We start from the raw sequence: 15,356 nt of genomic DNA, 5'->3' as shown, positions 1-15,356 counted from the left end.
AGATAAACTGGGAGGCTTTCTATGGATTGAAAGCGGTTTTTCAAAAGCTAGGGCTCATGTTGGCTTGCCCCTGATGGAAACTCAGGGCACCGAGGCCTTCTGGAATTTTCTGTTCAACAGACAGACACAGGGAGGGTCCCAAGAGGCCAAGCAGTGGCTAGATGTACCAAAAGAGCTACCATGGGTCAAAGGTCAAAACAAGCAAGGTCTCAGTTTATGAGCCACCCCAGGCAAGCACTGTCTCGCTTTTTACTTCTAAGGACCATGGGACCTTGTCCACAGTTCCCATGCCACCTACCCCGGGACCAATTCTTTCTTCATGTGATAAAATACCTAAGCCGGACAGTAGCCAATCACAGCGGCCTTTAACCTTTGTTGGGGACATACCTGGTTGAGGTTCTGAGCCCTCTTCCCAGAAAAATGAACACAGCCTCAGTCACAACAAAGTTTCCTTCCCGTTTAAGCAGCTTATACCCGCCCTGGGGCCCATCTCTTGAACAATAGTTCCTAAACTCATTCACTTAATCAAAAAAACATTTATTGAGTGCCAGCTCCCTGGTACCTGCCAGGTACTGCTGCCAGGTACTGCTCCGGGCACCAAGGGTACAGGGATCCTCGCCTTATGGAGTGGACCTTCCAGTTTGTATCTGAGCCCTCAAATGATCAGAATGTCTGGCGAAGCGGCCCGGGAATTCAGTGATTCTGACATGGGCCCAGAATTAGGACCTGTCGTCCCGAAGAGCCCCAGCTCAAACACCCCTTCTGTAAGGAGAGAGGGGAGGAGTGTATTGAAAGCATGTGCTCTAACTGGGAAGCTCATAGCCTGCTGAGGGAGTGTAGAGGGTACCTGCACTTTGGAAAAATGTTTGGCAGAATCTCGTAAAGCGGGACGTATGTGGGACCCAGAAATTCTACTCCTAGATATATACCCAAGAGATATGTGCACATGTGCAGAACAAAAGGCATACACAACGGCCCCCAATTATCCCTGGTGTTCACACCTCTGTGTCCCCTCCCCTTGCGAGTAGGCAGGACTGTACCTTATTTCTAATCAGTAGATGCTGCAAAGGTGATGGGCATGTCATTTCTGTGATTATGTTACAGAAGATTGTAACTTCCATCTTGCCTGGAGACTCTCTCTAAGGACTCTCACTGGCTTTGATGAAGCAAGCCACCTTATGGAGAGGCCCACATGGCAAGAAACAGTGCAGGATCTCTGGCTAACAGCCAGCAAGGAGGTGAGGCCCTCAGACTAACTAACAACCCTCAGGAAACTGTATCCTGCCAACCACCACATGAACTGGAAAGAGGATCCTTCCCCAGCTGAGCCTCAGATGAGACCCCAGCCCTGGCCACCTCCCTCATTGCAGCCTGGGAGAGACCCTGAGCAGAGAACCCAGCTAAGCAGTGCGCGGATTCGTGACCCACAGAAGCTGTGACATAAGTGTGTGTTTTTTGGATCCGTTAAGTTTGCCATAATTTGTTCTGCAGGAATAGATAACAGAATGTAATGCAATGCAGCAGTGAGAATGAATGAACCACAGCTACATCAGACAACGTGGTCGAACCTCACATAGTTGAGTGAAAGAAACCAGGCAGCAAATGGAATCTGTAAGATTCCATTTCCATGAAGTTCAAAACCAAGCAGAATTAATCTATGATTGGAAGTCAGACAAGCTGGAGGGGGTAACCAGAATGAGCACAGGGAGTCTTCTTGGAGGGGCGGGGGTGGGTGGTGATGTTCTGCTTCTTGTTCTGGGTTCTGGTTAGGGTGGGTTCATACACTTTGTGATAATTCTTCAAGTGTACACTTATCAGTTGTGCTCTTTTCGAGATGTATATTATGTTTTGAAAACAAAACTTTACAAAAAAGAAAATATGCTGGAGTCCAACAGCTAGGGTTCGAATCTTGGACCTATCACTTAGAAGATTTGTAACTGGGCAAATTACTTGACTTTTCTGAGCCCGCTTCTGTGAAATGGGTTGGGCCAAGAATTAAATAAAACAGTGCATGGCATAGCGGCTGGTACCTAACAAGCCTCAGTAAATATTAGCTAGTTTGGTTAACCTCATTCATAGTGGTTCATTGTTAATCCCCCCCCAAAAAAAGTAGTGGAGGTTGATTTGCCTGGATGCCTGGAAGTCGAATATATGGAGTTGTCTTGCACATGCCACGCCACAGAGACCAGCTGGATTCTCAGAATCCCTCTAGCAGCGATCAGGGGAGCTCAGCCTGCCTCTGACATCCACACCCAGAAATGTCCCTGGGCAACAAGCAAGATGATATGTGAGTGTTCAGAGGTCAACTTTGCTCTGGGTTGGGACTGAGATGATGCAAATCAAAGTTCTCCCCAGGATGGCCGTGATCGGGTTGAGATGGTGCTGTCCTCCCACATCATCAAGAAAACAACAAAAACAAGCAAACAGACAGACAGCAACGCGGACATTCACAGAAGGAGTCTGTGGTATCGGGCACAGTTTACTACTTCACACATATTAACCCATTTGGTCTTTACAGTCAATGCTGTTATTACCTCCATTTTACAGGTGAGAGAAGTGAGGTACAGACAGAATAAAACAAACAAACAAACGAAACCAGGCCGATCAGAGGAGGGATCAGCACCCTTCATCTGCAGCTTCCAAACAGAACATACAGACTGACCTCCCTGGCAAAGCTTTTTTTCTGTTTTTTTGTTTGTTTGTTTGTTTGTTTTAGAGAGAGTGGTTTTTTGGTTTTGTTTTAATTTTTAAATTTTATTTATTTATTTATTTTTGGCTGTGTTGGGTCTTCGTTTCTGTGCGAGGGCTTTCTCCAGTTGTGGCAAGCGGGGGTCACTCTTCATCGCGGTGCACAGGCCTCTCACTATCGTGGCCTCTCTTGTTGCAGAGCACAAGCTCCAGACGTGCAGGCTCAGTAGCTGTGGCTCACGGGCCTAGTTGCTCCGCGGCATGTGGGATCCTCCCAGACAAGGGCTCGAACCCACGTCCCCTGCATTGGCAGGCAGATTCTCAACCACTGTGCCACCAGGGAAGCCCCCTGGCAGAGCTCTGATTTGCAAGAGATGAACATCCCAACCAGCCTTGTCTCCATCTGAGAAAACACCTGGGTGACTTCTCATTTTCTGACAGGGGAAGGGGGTGAGCATGGCCGCAGAAGGCCTCAGTGACCAGCTGTGATTTTGTGGTTTGAATTTATTTTTGTGAACCTGTGTGTGTGTGTGTGTGTGTGTGTGTGTGTATAAAAACCTGCATTTCCTTAGCCCATAGCGTCAGGTTATGAATGGACTGTGGAGCCTCCACTGGCCCTTTGCTCTCCCATCTGTCACCTCCTCAACAGCTTAGCTACTTCCTTATCTTTGAGCGCTCTTTCTCTCTTTTACTCTCCCTTTCTCCTTTTCCAGCTCTTTCTCTGGCTCTCTCTTACCCCTTAAAGGCTGGGCAAGCTCCCTACCTCTTCCAGGCAGGAGGCCAGCATTCATTTCTTGTTGGAATGCAGGGGACAACAAGCAGATCTGGGGAGGGGTCACAGTGGATGGGCTCTCCCAGTCAAGGACAGCCCAGGGAAGGTAACTGTGGCCCAATGAGATTTTATGGGGCAGAGGTCCTGCAGGAAAGAAGCCCAGTGGGTGGCAGGAGAGGTCCCTGGCAAGCCCCAGCTACCCCCTCCTGGCCTCAGCTCCCTCCCTCTCTTGCTGCAGGCACTGCCAAAACTTCAGGACAGCCAGAAGCCCAGATTGTTCAGGGCTGAGGGAAAGCAGGTGGTGAGCATGGGTGTCTCGTGGCTGTGACACCTGTCACCTGTGGTCCCCGGGGAAAATACCGTCCCATCACAGTCATCTAGATTGAAATCCTTTTCTGGCTGTGTCACCTTGGTAACATACCTCCATGTCTCTTGAGCCTTATTTTCCTGTTCAAGTGGGAGTGATGTGATAGAAATAATACCCATCACGACATTTTTGAGTGCTTCTGTGCAGAGCTCCCTGTTCCAGGTGTTTCACACACACCTACTGCCCCAGGTTATGCTGAGGATTAAATGAGATGATCCACAGGAAAGACTGTGATAGTGCCCTGAGGGTGGAAAGCCCAGAGTTAACATTACTCGCTCCAGTATTATGAGGACAGCTGGGAATGACAAAGCTGGGACCTGGACCCAGGCCTTTCAGACACCAGCATCCTGATGTTGATGGAGATACAGTACAGCCTTGGTAGCCACCCAGAGCTCAATAAGATTGATTGATTACAGGCATCACCAAGGAGCCCATATAAACTAGAAATCTCTTTTTTTTTTTGGCCATGCCTTGTGGCTTGCGGGATCTTAATTTCCCCACCAGGGATTGAACCCGGGCCATGGCAGTGAAAGCACCAAGTCCTAACCAGTGGACCGCCAGGGAATTCCCCAGGTGCAGTATTTTGAACACCCCATCATCGCAAAGTACAACTCTCACTCAGCCCAGGACATGCTATGATAAAGCCATGAGTTATTGGGGTATTTTAGTTTCTGTTTTTGAAATTTAAGTGGATGACATGGAACTGGGTTTTAAGACTTTCACACACCCTTTGAGATGACTGTGGCATCCTGTGGGGAGCGGCAGGATCCAATCAAGATTTGGCAATTTCTGCTCCAGTGAGCCTGAATGTCAGCTTTGTTCTCCGTTTAGTATTTCCTCATCGAGAGATGGACTAATGGCAACATATGCTCTCCCAAGCCTATCAGGGGGCCAAGGGCGGCTCCGGCTCCAGGCTGGCCTGGATGGGCTCCGTAGGGTCTGGCTGGCAATGAGCAGGGTTGCGTTCTGTGCTCATGTTGATGACATTGAAGACAAGCATGGAGATGGGGGTGGGGCTGGCGAGGGCCAAGGCTACAGAAGCCTAGGTCCTGGGGTAAGGACAGTTCAGCTCAGCAGCTCAAGAGTAGGAGGCAAGGCTGTGGGCGGGTGGCAAGGGTTGGCCCTGTTCATTCACTCATTCGTTCATTCAGGCACTGTTCTAGGTACTGGTGATACAGCAGTGAACAAAAGAGAAAAAAAAATCCCTGCCCTCATGGAGGTTAAGTTGGGGGGCAGGGGGGAGTTGGGAGTGGGGAGACTGACAACAAATAAGAGAAGGAAACTAAATAAATAGCATGTTAGAGGAGTGGTAAGATGAAGGGAAGAGCAATAGAGTGAGGTGTTTGTTTTGTTATTCATGTTTTTTGGGGGGTGTCTTTTGTTTTGTTTTGTTTTTTTGGGTGGCATCATGGGGCTTGCAGGATCGACCAGGGATCGAACCGGGCAGTGAAAGCACCGAGTCCTAAACACTGGACCGCCAGGGAATTCCAAGACCCTTTTAAATAGGGTGATATTTGAGTAAAAATCTGAAGGAGCTGAAGGAGATCCCTGGGGGAAGTGCCTGGTAGGGAGAAGAAACAGTAACTGCAAAGGCCCTGAGGCAGAAATGTGCCTGGAGAGTTGAGCCTGACCCTCTCTGTTCCTCTGAAGTTACCACTCAGGGCCCCGGCCTCTGTGGTCACTCCTCATACATTCCTAAGGTCTTTCTGGTCGAATGGAACTAACCCAGGCAGAACCTTCCAGGCTGACTGAGGGCCTGGAAGAGATTTCTAGGGACAAGTGCTGGGGGGGCTCTGCGATTCAACTGCAGGGTTGAAAAAGTCCTGAGGTTTTGCCAAGCTTTTAACAAATGCACAAGGAATTTGCAAGAATGCAACAAATTCATTCCTGGACCATGCTCCAGAGCTGCCTAATCAGAATCTCTGAGGTCTGTGCCAGGGAATGTGCATTTCTAAGAGCCTCTAAGCATGTGGGAGCATCTTTACCATATATTCCATCCCATATCTATTTCCATGATTTTTCTCTCTTATATCGTCTTCTAATTGACTAGAGTGGAGTCTGCCATCTTTCATCTTTCTCAGATGAATATTTTGAGTTTGTCTTGGGGCACCTTGTCCGTCATTTCCTGCCAGGGAAATGAGGCATTCTGTAGCTAGTCAGCAGGGCTGTTCTGCTCCCAGACAGAAGGGGCTGATTTGAAAAAGGTGACATGGGGTGAGGGGAGATAGTTGGCATTTGCATGTCTTCTCCACACGCTCCATCCCCCCAGCCCCGTGCCCATGGGGAGTGCGGGGGGGTTTCTTAAGGATCTGATCCAGGTCAACACTGGGGCCACCGTCTGACCTTGTAGGGACTCAGGTGATGTTTGTAGAAGTAAAGAACACATGAATGAATAAACGCGAGTTTTGACAGGGAAGGACAGGAACAGTAAGGCTGTGGGCTTGTAAATACCCTTTTCCTAGCACGTGGGAGAATCTTCCATTCTTTCAGAAGTGTTCCTTCCACCCCACCCATCTCCCATCTCCACCCCCACCCCTAGAAGTGATGGTCCCCCCCAGCTTACTCTGTTTTCTCCTCCACAACAGAGAGAACTAGAGTTTCGGGTGGGACGGGGGGTACTAACCTCCAAGCTTCTCGTGGCTCAGCTCCATTACCCTCCCACGCCTGACCACCCCCTCCTCAACGCACCGAGCCTAGAGCTAAGGTCAGTAGGAAGGATTCTTGAGTCTGCTCCTTCCCCGCTGTAAGACTTGGAGCTACTTCTGTGAACACTGAGCCTGTTTCTCCATCCTCTAGCGGGCAGGTCGGGGAGGGCTCGCAGCACTGCAGCGGGCTGTAATTGGCCGGGTGCTCCCAGCGCACCTCCCCCTCATCCTCGGGCGCCGCGCACGCCACGCCCCTCCCCAGCTCGGCCGTCATAATGGCGTTGCCGTGGCGACGTTTGTAAAAAGGCCGGGCGGGCGCGCGGGCTGCGGGCCTTCGCCCAGAGACTCCGCGGGAGGGCGGCAGAGCGGAGGTCAGGGCTCTCGGCGGAGGACGAGGCGTGGGCTTCTTCCTCTGGCCAGGTGAGAGCGGCGCGCGAGGAGGCGGCGGGCGGAAATCTGGGCCGGAGGAGGCCAGCCCTGCGAGGTCAAGGGCGTTGGGGTAGGCAGGGGACCCGGCGCCAGCCGAGTCCGAACTCTCTGATCCAGGCTCGGGTCGCCAGGAGCACCCCAGAAAAGGTGCCCCAACACCAGCCATTCCTTCCTAAGTGCAGCCCCTACCTCGCCCCCCAAGGGAGGCGGCACGGAGCTTTAAGCCTCTCCTGGGCACCAGCTCTTGGATGTCCTGTGGGTATAGCTGGGATTAAGAGAGGAACCCCTGTTTCCCATGATTTATGGACAACACCCACCCAATGGTCAGACACACACACACACACACACCCGCCCCTTACCTGAACTCCCCTTCTTTAAGGAACTTTGAGGCCACTGTAAACCTCAAAAGAAAGTTTGTTCCTATAGCCCAATTCTGAGCCATCCAAAGTGGTCGGGGGAATGCAGATGACTGAAGCCCTTTTGCTCTTTCCTGTGGCTGGTGCTCCATGGCACTGAGTAAGAACGAATTCACAGAGCTCCACACATTCAAATTACTTTGACAGTGTTTTCACGCAAGGAAGTGATGCACAGGGCAAAATGAAGGTGGAGAAATATTGTCCAATCCAAAAGCTAAAGAGATAGAATTTAGGTTTTCCAAGGAGTCATCTAAGCTAGATACTGACAGGAAAAATGAAAGGTAGTTACTATCAAAGCTTCCTAGCCAGCTGGCTGTACTGACTTGCTTTGAGGTGCCCTTTGTATTTTCATTCACTCAGCAAGTGTTTCCCAAGCACCTACTATGTGTCAGGTTCTGCCCCCCCGCCGCCCCCTGCCCTGGAGAAGGGGTAATGCACAGAACTGGCAGGAACTGTAAAAGGTCTGACATTTGACCCTGTTTGAAAGTTAGTAAGTTAGCCTGCCCAGCTTATAGTTCCTGGCAGAAGACAAGAGACTCCTGGGCCAGAAACAAAGAACTTGATTACTCACAGCACAGCTGACATAAAAGGCAGCAGAGCTGCATATGCACATTGGTTCCTGTTGCCCTGAAAGTCCCTCGGGCTGGTACAGAGCAGCCAGTGTGGATGCTGTGCGCACAGTGGGTCTGTGTCCCAGGTAAGGAACTCCAAACTCAGGAAACTGCAATCTTTGAAAGGGGCTGCTAGCAAACCTGCCCAACTTTTGCCCCAGAAGGAGCCGTTATCTTTATTAGAAACATTACCTCTATCCTCCCAGGCTGTTTGCCATACAAGCATCCTCAGAAAGTGAGTGCAGGACAAAATCTTTCAATGCCTTTGCTCTGAAGATGGGTACAAACACAAAATACCCATGAAGAATCACTTCTGAACAAAATGAACACAGTCCTGGTTTTCCAGGAACATATATGTTAGTGAAAGAGAAACCAACAGCAAGCATAACTAAAGAAAGGAACAAGAACATGTCAGAGAATGATAAGTACAAGGAAGGAAACACAGCAGGGGAAAACTAGCAGGGGAATAACATGACTGAGGGTGCCTTTAGCCAGAGTGGTCAGTCAGGTGGTTGCCCCAAGGGGGGACGTCTGAGCAGAGAGAAGACCCCAGCCTTGGGGACGTCTGGGGTGAGAGCTAAAAAACAAATATGCACATGATCCAAGTTTAAGTTTTCGATTAGTGGCGTTTCCTGTGGTTTTCCTGCAGAAGAGACATTTCTTGGAAGTTTCCATTTTAGCTTAATTAGACTTGAATGTGTTGCGTGCTAACATGGTCCTCTGCAATTGAAGATTAATAACTGAAGGCAGCAGAGCATGGTTCTTTGGGAAGAGGAAATGTCTTTTCCCCTGTATACATGACAGCGAACTTAATCAAATGTATTTCTCATTATCTGAAAGCATCAATATTTGTGGGACATCCACAGGCCTCAAAGTTTACAAATATAAACTATCCTGCTTATTTTTATTTCTCTTACCCCCAGGTAGGGTCTCGTCTTCCTTTCAGAGGATAGAATGCTGGTTTCAAGGACTTTCTTTTACTACATGTGCCAAGTGTCAGCAGACAGTGCAATTCCCCCACCCCTACTCTGCCCCACCAGCAGCAATGGAGGTTTGTACACTGATTACATGCAAAGGCTCAGAGTTGTCACACACTTACTATTGTGTGACCTTAACTTCTCTGAGTCTCAGTTTCCTCATTTGTAAAGCGGGACAATACTGACACCTGCCTCGCAGGGTGGTTCTGAGGATGAAAAGAGGCCATGTGTGTAAAAGGATAGCCCAGTGCCTGGCACTTAGTAGGGATTCAGTGATGGAATGATGATGGAGATGTTGATGGAAAGCAGAGCCAGACCGGAGACCCTCTACGGTCAGACCTAGATGATTTTTGTTTTTATCCACAGTCTAACAACTTCACACTTCAGTGACCTTTCAGTTGAAAAGAGACTTTGGGGACTTTCTTGGTGGCTCAGCGGTTAAGAATCCGCCTGCCAATGCAGGGGACATGGGTTCGAGCCCTGGTCCAGGAAGATCCCACATGCCTCGGAGCAACTAAGCCAGTGCACCACAACTGAGCCTGCACTCTAGAGCCCGCGATCCACAACAGGAGAAGCCACCACAGTGAGAAGCCTGCGCACCGTGAGGAAGAGTAGCCTCCGCTCGCCGCAACTAGAGAAAGCCCGCATGCAGCAACGAAGACCCAACAGAGCCAAAAAAAAAAAAAAGGAAAAAAAAGAAAAGAGACTATCTGTGACATGGCACTGAGATGGATCAGAATTCAAATATCATGTGAATTATCATCAACATCTTGGAACCAGCTGAAGTCACTGAAATTTTTATGTTTTAAAACACATGTATATATGGGCTTCCCTGGTGGCACAGTGGTTGAGAGTCCGCCTGCCGATGCAGGGGACACAGGTTCGTGCCCCGGTCTGGGAGGATCCCACATGCCGCGGAGCGGCTGGGCCCGTGAGCCATGGCCTCTGAGCCTGTGCGTCCGGAGCCTGTGCTCTGCAACGGGAGAGGCCACAACAGTGAGAGGCCCGCGTACCGCTAAAAAATAATAATAATAATAATAAATAAATATAAAAAAAATAAAAAACATGTATAGGGCTTCCCTGGTGGCGCAGTGGTTGAGAATCTGCCTTCTAATACAGGGGACATGGGTTTGAGCCCTGGTCTGGGAAGATCCCATGTGCCGCGGAGCAACTAGGCCCGTGAGCCACAACTACTGAGCCTGCGTATCTGGAGCCTGTGCTCCACAACATGAGACGCCGTGATAGTGAGAGGCCCGTGCACTGCGATGAAGAGTGGCCCCCACTTGCCACAACTAGAGAAAGCCCTCGCACAGAAACGAAGACCCAACACAGCCAAAAATAAATAAATAAAATTTAAAAACATGTATAGGATTTACTTTGAAATGCATTAAAATATAAAATGTATAGATGGGTAGATATGTGATAAAGCAAATAGAACAAAATGTTGATTGTAGAATCTGGGTGGTGGTTCTATAGAAGTTCACCATCCACTTCTTTCAACTTTTCTGTGTGTTTGACATTTTCATAATAAAATGCCAGCAAAAGATACGTACAGAGTCTTGACCGTACAGCCAAGCTATAATCTTGATATTTTGTCTTTGGAAATCATTTTTTTTTCAACCTAAATATATGAAGGAATGCGGTGACTTAAAAAGAAAGTATCTTCTAGTGCCCATTTCCTCGATGACTGACTCTTCCACACTTTAAGAAGCTCTGTAGAAGTTGGGGTTTCTTGAGTCAAAGTTCAGAAGCCCAAGATTAATAACAGTCACAATCACAGTAGGACAAATGGGTGTTTAGTGTAGCAATCACCATTCTAGATGCTTCACATTTAATCCTCACAAAACTCTTTGGGATACAGAGTATTATTAGCCCCATTTTACAGATGAGGAAACAGAGGCATAGAGAGAGAATAAGGAACTCACCCAGAGTCACAGAGCTAGTAAGTGGTGGGTTAGTAACACTGAGTATTTGATTCTGTCAGATAACTAACCCCAAACTAAGCTTAATGGGAGGTGGAGAGCAGTTATCAGTGGAATTCAGATTTGTTTGGGTTTTTTTTTTTTTTGCTATTGCTTGTTTGTGCTCTGAGTTACATAAAGGATGTCCTCTTGTGATCAGAAGCAAGCTCATCTATGCCGGCTATCACTGTTAAAAGGACAGTCTTAAAAATGTGCAGAATTATCATTGTGATCATTGTTAAATCCAGCTATCCACTCCTACCTCTGCTGACTTCTCCTGTGGACATTATGGTGTATTCCATTCATTCTAAATATGACATTGAATAATTAGAGGACTGTATTTTTCTAACAAAATTGTTTTCTGAAAACCTTTTATAGGGAAAGCAGAGAATATGAAAGCCTATCTAAAGAGTGCAGAAGGCTATTTTGTCCTGAATAAAAGCACTACGATTGGAAGGCATGAAAATTCAGACCTTGTTTTAGAGGTAAGACCTCTTCCTAGCCAGTCCCCGACCCTCCCTACCCCTCACACCACCAAAAGTCCTTACTGTTCTGTGGACTCCAGTCTCTTGTAAAGCACAGCCTCTGGCTAACAGTCCCAGCCTTCCTCGGTGTGCCACCAATAACCAATCCCGGCATGTGCTGGGTCTCCCTGGCACATGTGGTAAGAATGAGCACAGTGCAAAGTGTGATGGGCCCTGTGTCCTTTGCTGACTATGTCTGCAGTGTCCCACCCTGATGGCGTGGTTTGGAAGGTGGGCTTAGAGCTGATGCTTGACCTTCACCTGCTCCGCGTCTGGCAGCCACGGCCACCTGAAGTGCCCAGCTTGAGCAATGGCCTCTCGCCCTTTCCAGAGCTTCTGGAGACTATGGGCCCCTCAGAGCCCTCCCGTGCCCCCGTACCTCCAAGTAGTAAATCAGGGTAAGCCCTGGGCATGGCCTCAGTGCTCTCTCACTTCATTTCATTCCATTCTCTGAATTAGCTGTGGCTTGGTCCACAGTCCCAGCTCATTGACAGCCAAGGAAGTTGGAAGAAATTGTAAGTAAGGAATTATAAAAACAGTGGCTTTGAGGGCTTCCCTGGTGGCGCAGTGATTGAGAGTCCGCCTGCCGATGCAGGGGACACGGGTTCGTGCCCCGATCCCGGAAGATCCCACATGCCGCGGAGCGGCTGGGCCCGCGAGCCATGGCCGCGGAGCCTGTGTGTCCGGAGCCTGTGCTCCGCAACGGGAGAGGCCACAGCAGTGAGAGGCCCGCGTACAGCAAAAAAAAAAAAAAAAAAAAAACAGTGGCTTTGAGCCTTTTAACATTTTGAAAGGGATTAAAATATTGAAGCAGAAAGAGAAATGCAATGGAATCCCTTTAGGACTGTGAAAGGCAGACCACTCTCAGACTTCACTCAACAGATTTTTTTAAACTTTATTTTGAAATAATTATAGATGCACAAATGGTAGAGAGAATGGCACGAAGCATGTGTGGAGTCCTGTGCCATTTTACCACGTGTGGATTTGGGTGTGGCCATCAGGATATAGGAGTATTCCATCATCAGAGATGTCCTTTGTGATGCTCCTTTTATAGTCACAATTCCTCCTCCCACCGTCGTCCCCACGCTCCGAAAACCACTAATCTGTTCTCCGTCTCTATAATTTTCATCATTTATCTATGACCTTTGCGATTGATTTTTTTTTTTTTTTTTTAGTCATTGTAATGCCCTTGACATCCATTTAGGTTATTAGCTTGTTCTTTTATTGCTGAGTAATAGTCCACGGTATGGACGTATCACCTATGTTTAACCATTCACTTTTTGAAGGACATTTTGTTTCCATTTGGGGCTATTACAAATAAATGTACCATAAACATTTGTATACAGGTTTTTGTGTGAGCATAAGTTTTTATTTCTCTGTGATAAATGCTCAGGAGTATGATTGCATGGATTAACATATGTGTTTATGTATATTCGGTTCGTAAAGAAACTGCCAGGCTTATCCAGCATGGCTGTACCATTTTTCATTTCCACCAGCAATGTATGAGACACATCCTCACCAGCAATTAGCATAAACACTGTTTTTCATTTTAGCTGTTTTAGTAAGTGTGTAGTGGTATCTCATCATAGTCTTAACTTGCATTTCCCAAATCGATAGTGATGTTAAATGTCTTTTCATGTACGTGTTTGCCTTCTGCATATCCTCTTCAGTGAAATATCTCTTCATATCTTTTAAGTGTCTCTAATCGAATTGTTAATTTTTTTACCATTGAGTTTTGAGAATTCTTTATGTATTTTAGATATGAGTCCCTTGTCAGATAGATGGTTTGCAAATATTTTCTCCCATCCGTAGCTTGTCTTCTCATTCTCTTAGCAGAGTATTTCACAGAGCAAAAGCTTTAACTTTTGATGAAGTCCAGGTAGTTATTTTTTCTTTTATAGATCATGCTTTTAGTGTCATGTCTAAGAACATGCCACAAGGTCCCTGACCCTGAGGATTTTCTCTTATGTTTTCTTCTAAGTGTTTTATAGTTTTATGTTTAAATCTATGAACCATTTTGGGTTCACTGTCGTTTATGATGTGAGATTTAGGTCAAAGTTCATTTTTCTTGCATGTGGATATTTAGTTGTTCCAGAACCATTTGTTGAAAAGACTATCCTTTCTCCATTGAATTGCTTTTGCAAGTTTGTCAAAAATAATCTGGCCATACTTTCTATGGGGGCTACTTCTTAGTTCCCTATTATGTTTCATGGATCTATTTGTCATAATGGATCTACCATTATGAGATAGCCTTGATTACTGTCGCTATGTAAGTCTTAAATCAGGTAGAGTGATTCCTCTCACTTTTCTTTAAAAAAAATTTTTAACCTATTCTAGTTCCTTTGCCTTTCCATTTACATTTTAGTGTAAGCCTGTCTGTATATACAAAATATCATGCTGTAATTTTGATTGGAATTGTGTTTAATCCTATATAACAATGTGAGAATAATTGATATACTCGTACATTGTCTTCCAATTCATGATCATGGTATATTTCTCCATTTATTCAGTGTCTCTCATGAGTGTTTTGTAGTTTTCAGCATATGAGTCCTGAACATGTTTTGTTAGATTTACACTTAAGTATATCTCTCTTTTTTTTTTTTTTGAGTGATTGTAAATGGTATTATATTTTTAATTTTGGTGTCCACATGTTCATTGACAGTATATAGAAATACAGTTGATTTTTGTATGCTTCTTGGTATCTTGCAACCTTAACTGCACTTTCTTATATAAGGGCTTTTGTAGATTTCTTGGGATTTTATACATAAACAATCATGTCATCTGCAAATAAGAACAATTTTATTTCTCCTTTCAGAAAAGGAGATGTGAATGCCTTGAATCTTCTTTTCCTTCCTTTATTTCCCTGGTTAAGACTTCCAGGACTCTGCTGAACAAAAGCAGTTTATAAATCCTTATATTCGCTTGTTCCTGACCTTAGGGGAAAGCAGTTACTCTTTCACCGTTAAGTAGGAGGTTAGCTGTAGGGTTTTATACATGTTCTTACCAAGTGAGAAATTTCCCCCTTTATTCCTAGTTTTCTGAGAATGTTTATTGTAAACGCAACAGATTTAAAGATAACTCCATGAACCTCCCCGTGAGATTCTCCTCCATGATATGGTCTCCCTTCAAGGACACAGAACATCTGTGCAGTGTGCAAAGTGGGAGGAAAAAGAAGAAGAAGAAGAACTGTAGTTTCTTCTTTATCCTAACAAGGCATAGATTTGGGGTACTTTATTTCCTGTCTGGCTAAAGTAGAGACAGAGATCTCTGTTTTGAACCGGCCTATGATATTAGAAAACTGTAGTAATTTTTAAAAGCACAGGCTTTGGAGATAGACAGACCTGGGTTTGAATCTCATTAGGCTACTTTGTGGCTGAGTGACTTCAACCAAATTACTTAATCACTCTGAGCTCCTTTTCCCTGTCTGTAAACCTCTTACCTCACAGGGTTATTCTGAGGATTAAGTGAGAAATGCATATAAAGAGCCTGGCATGTGGTGGTCAGTGAATGTCACAATGATCATTATTATGGTCTCATAAAACAGAGATTGAGAAGAATCCTCAGAGGTGCACAGGGTTGAGATGAGGATCCACTGACATTAATAAGCCATTTGGAAAAGGGAACTAATGAGGACAGTTATTAACTAGACAGAAATTGAGTTGCATTCATTGTATATAAATAATTGACTGCTTACTGCTCCTCGGACTTAGCTTAAGAAATACGTCACTAGGCTTCCCTGGTGGCGAAGTGGTTGAGAGTCCACCTGCCGATGCAAGGGACACGGGTTCGTGCCCGGTCCGGGAATATCCCACATGCCGCGGAGCGGCTGGGCCCATGAGCCATGGCCGCTGAGCCAGCGTGTCCGGAGCCTGAGCTCTGCAACGGGAGAGGCCACAACAGTGAGAGGCCCGCGTACCGCAAAAAAAAAAAAAAAAAAAAAAATTCAGGGATTTATATTAGTAAAAA

The 15,356-nt window shown here is 46.4% G+C and overlaps 1 protein-coding gene and 1 pseudogene across 2 annotated transcripts in view; both read left to right on the top strand.

The window, feature by feature from the left end:
- LOC309808912 (centrosomal protein of 78 kDa-like) overlaps nucleotides 1–15,356 on the top strand; it is an 823,590-nt pseudogene that overhangs the window by 203,841 nt on the left and 604,393 nt on the right. The gene's annotated exons all lie outside the window — the stretch shown is intronic.
- The window catches only part of LOC309808096 (forkhead-associated domain-containing protein 1-like), a gene marked incomplete at both ends in the record, with an annotated part of 79,049 nt that continues 74,951 nt past the window's right edge, over nucleotides 11,259–15,356 (top strand). Inside the window, one exon of the mRNA XM_082628097.1 lies at nucleotides 11,259–11,351. Coding sequence (XP_082484223.1) covers nucleotides 11,259–11,351 — 93 coding nt within the window. The remainder of the gene's footprint in view (nucleotides 11,352–15,356) is intronic.

The sequence above is a fragment of the Mesoplodon mirus genome (assembly GCF_964341445.2).
Source record: "Mesoplodon mirus genome assembly, chromosome: 7".
NCBI lineage: Eukaryota > Metazoa > Chordata > Mammalia > Artiodactyla > Ziphiidae > Mesoplodon > Mesoplodon mirus.
This window is presented reverse-complemented; position numbering and strand designations above follow the sequence as displayed.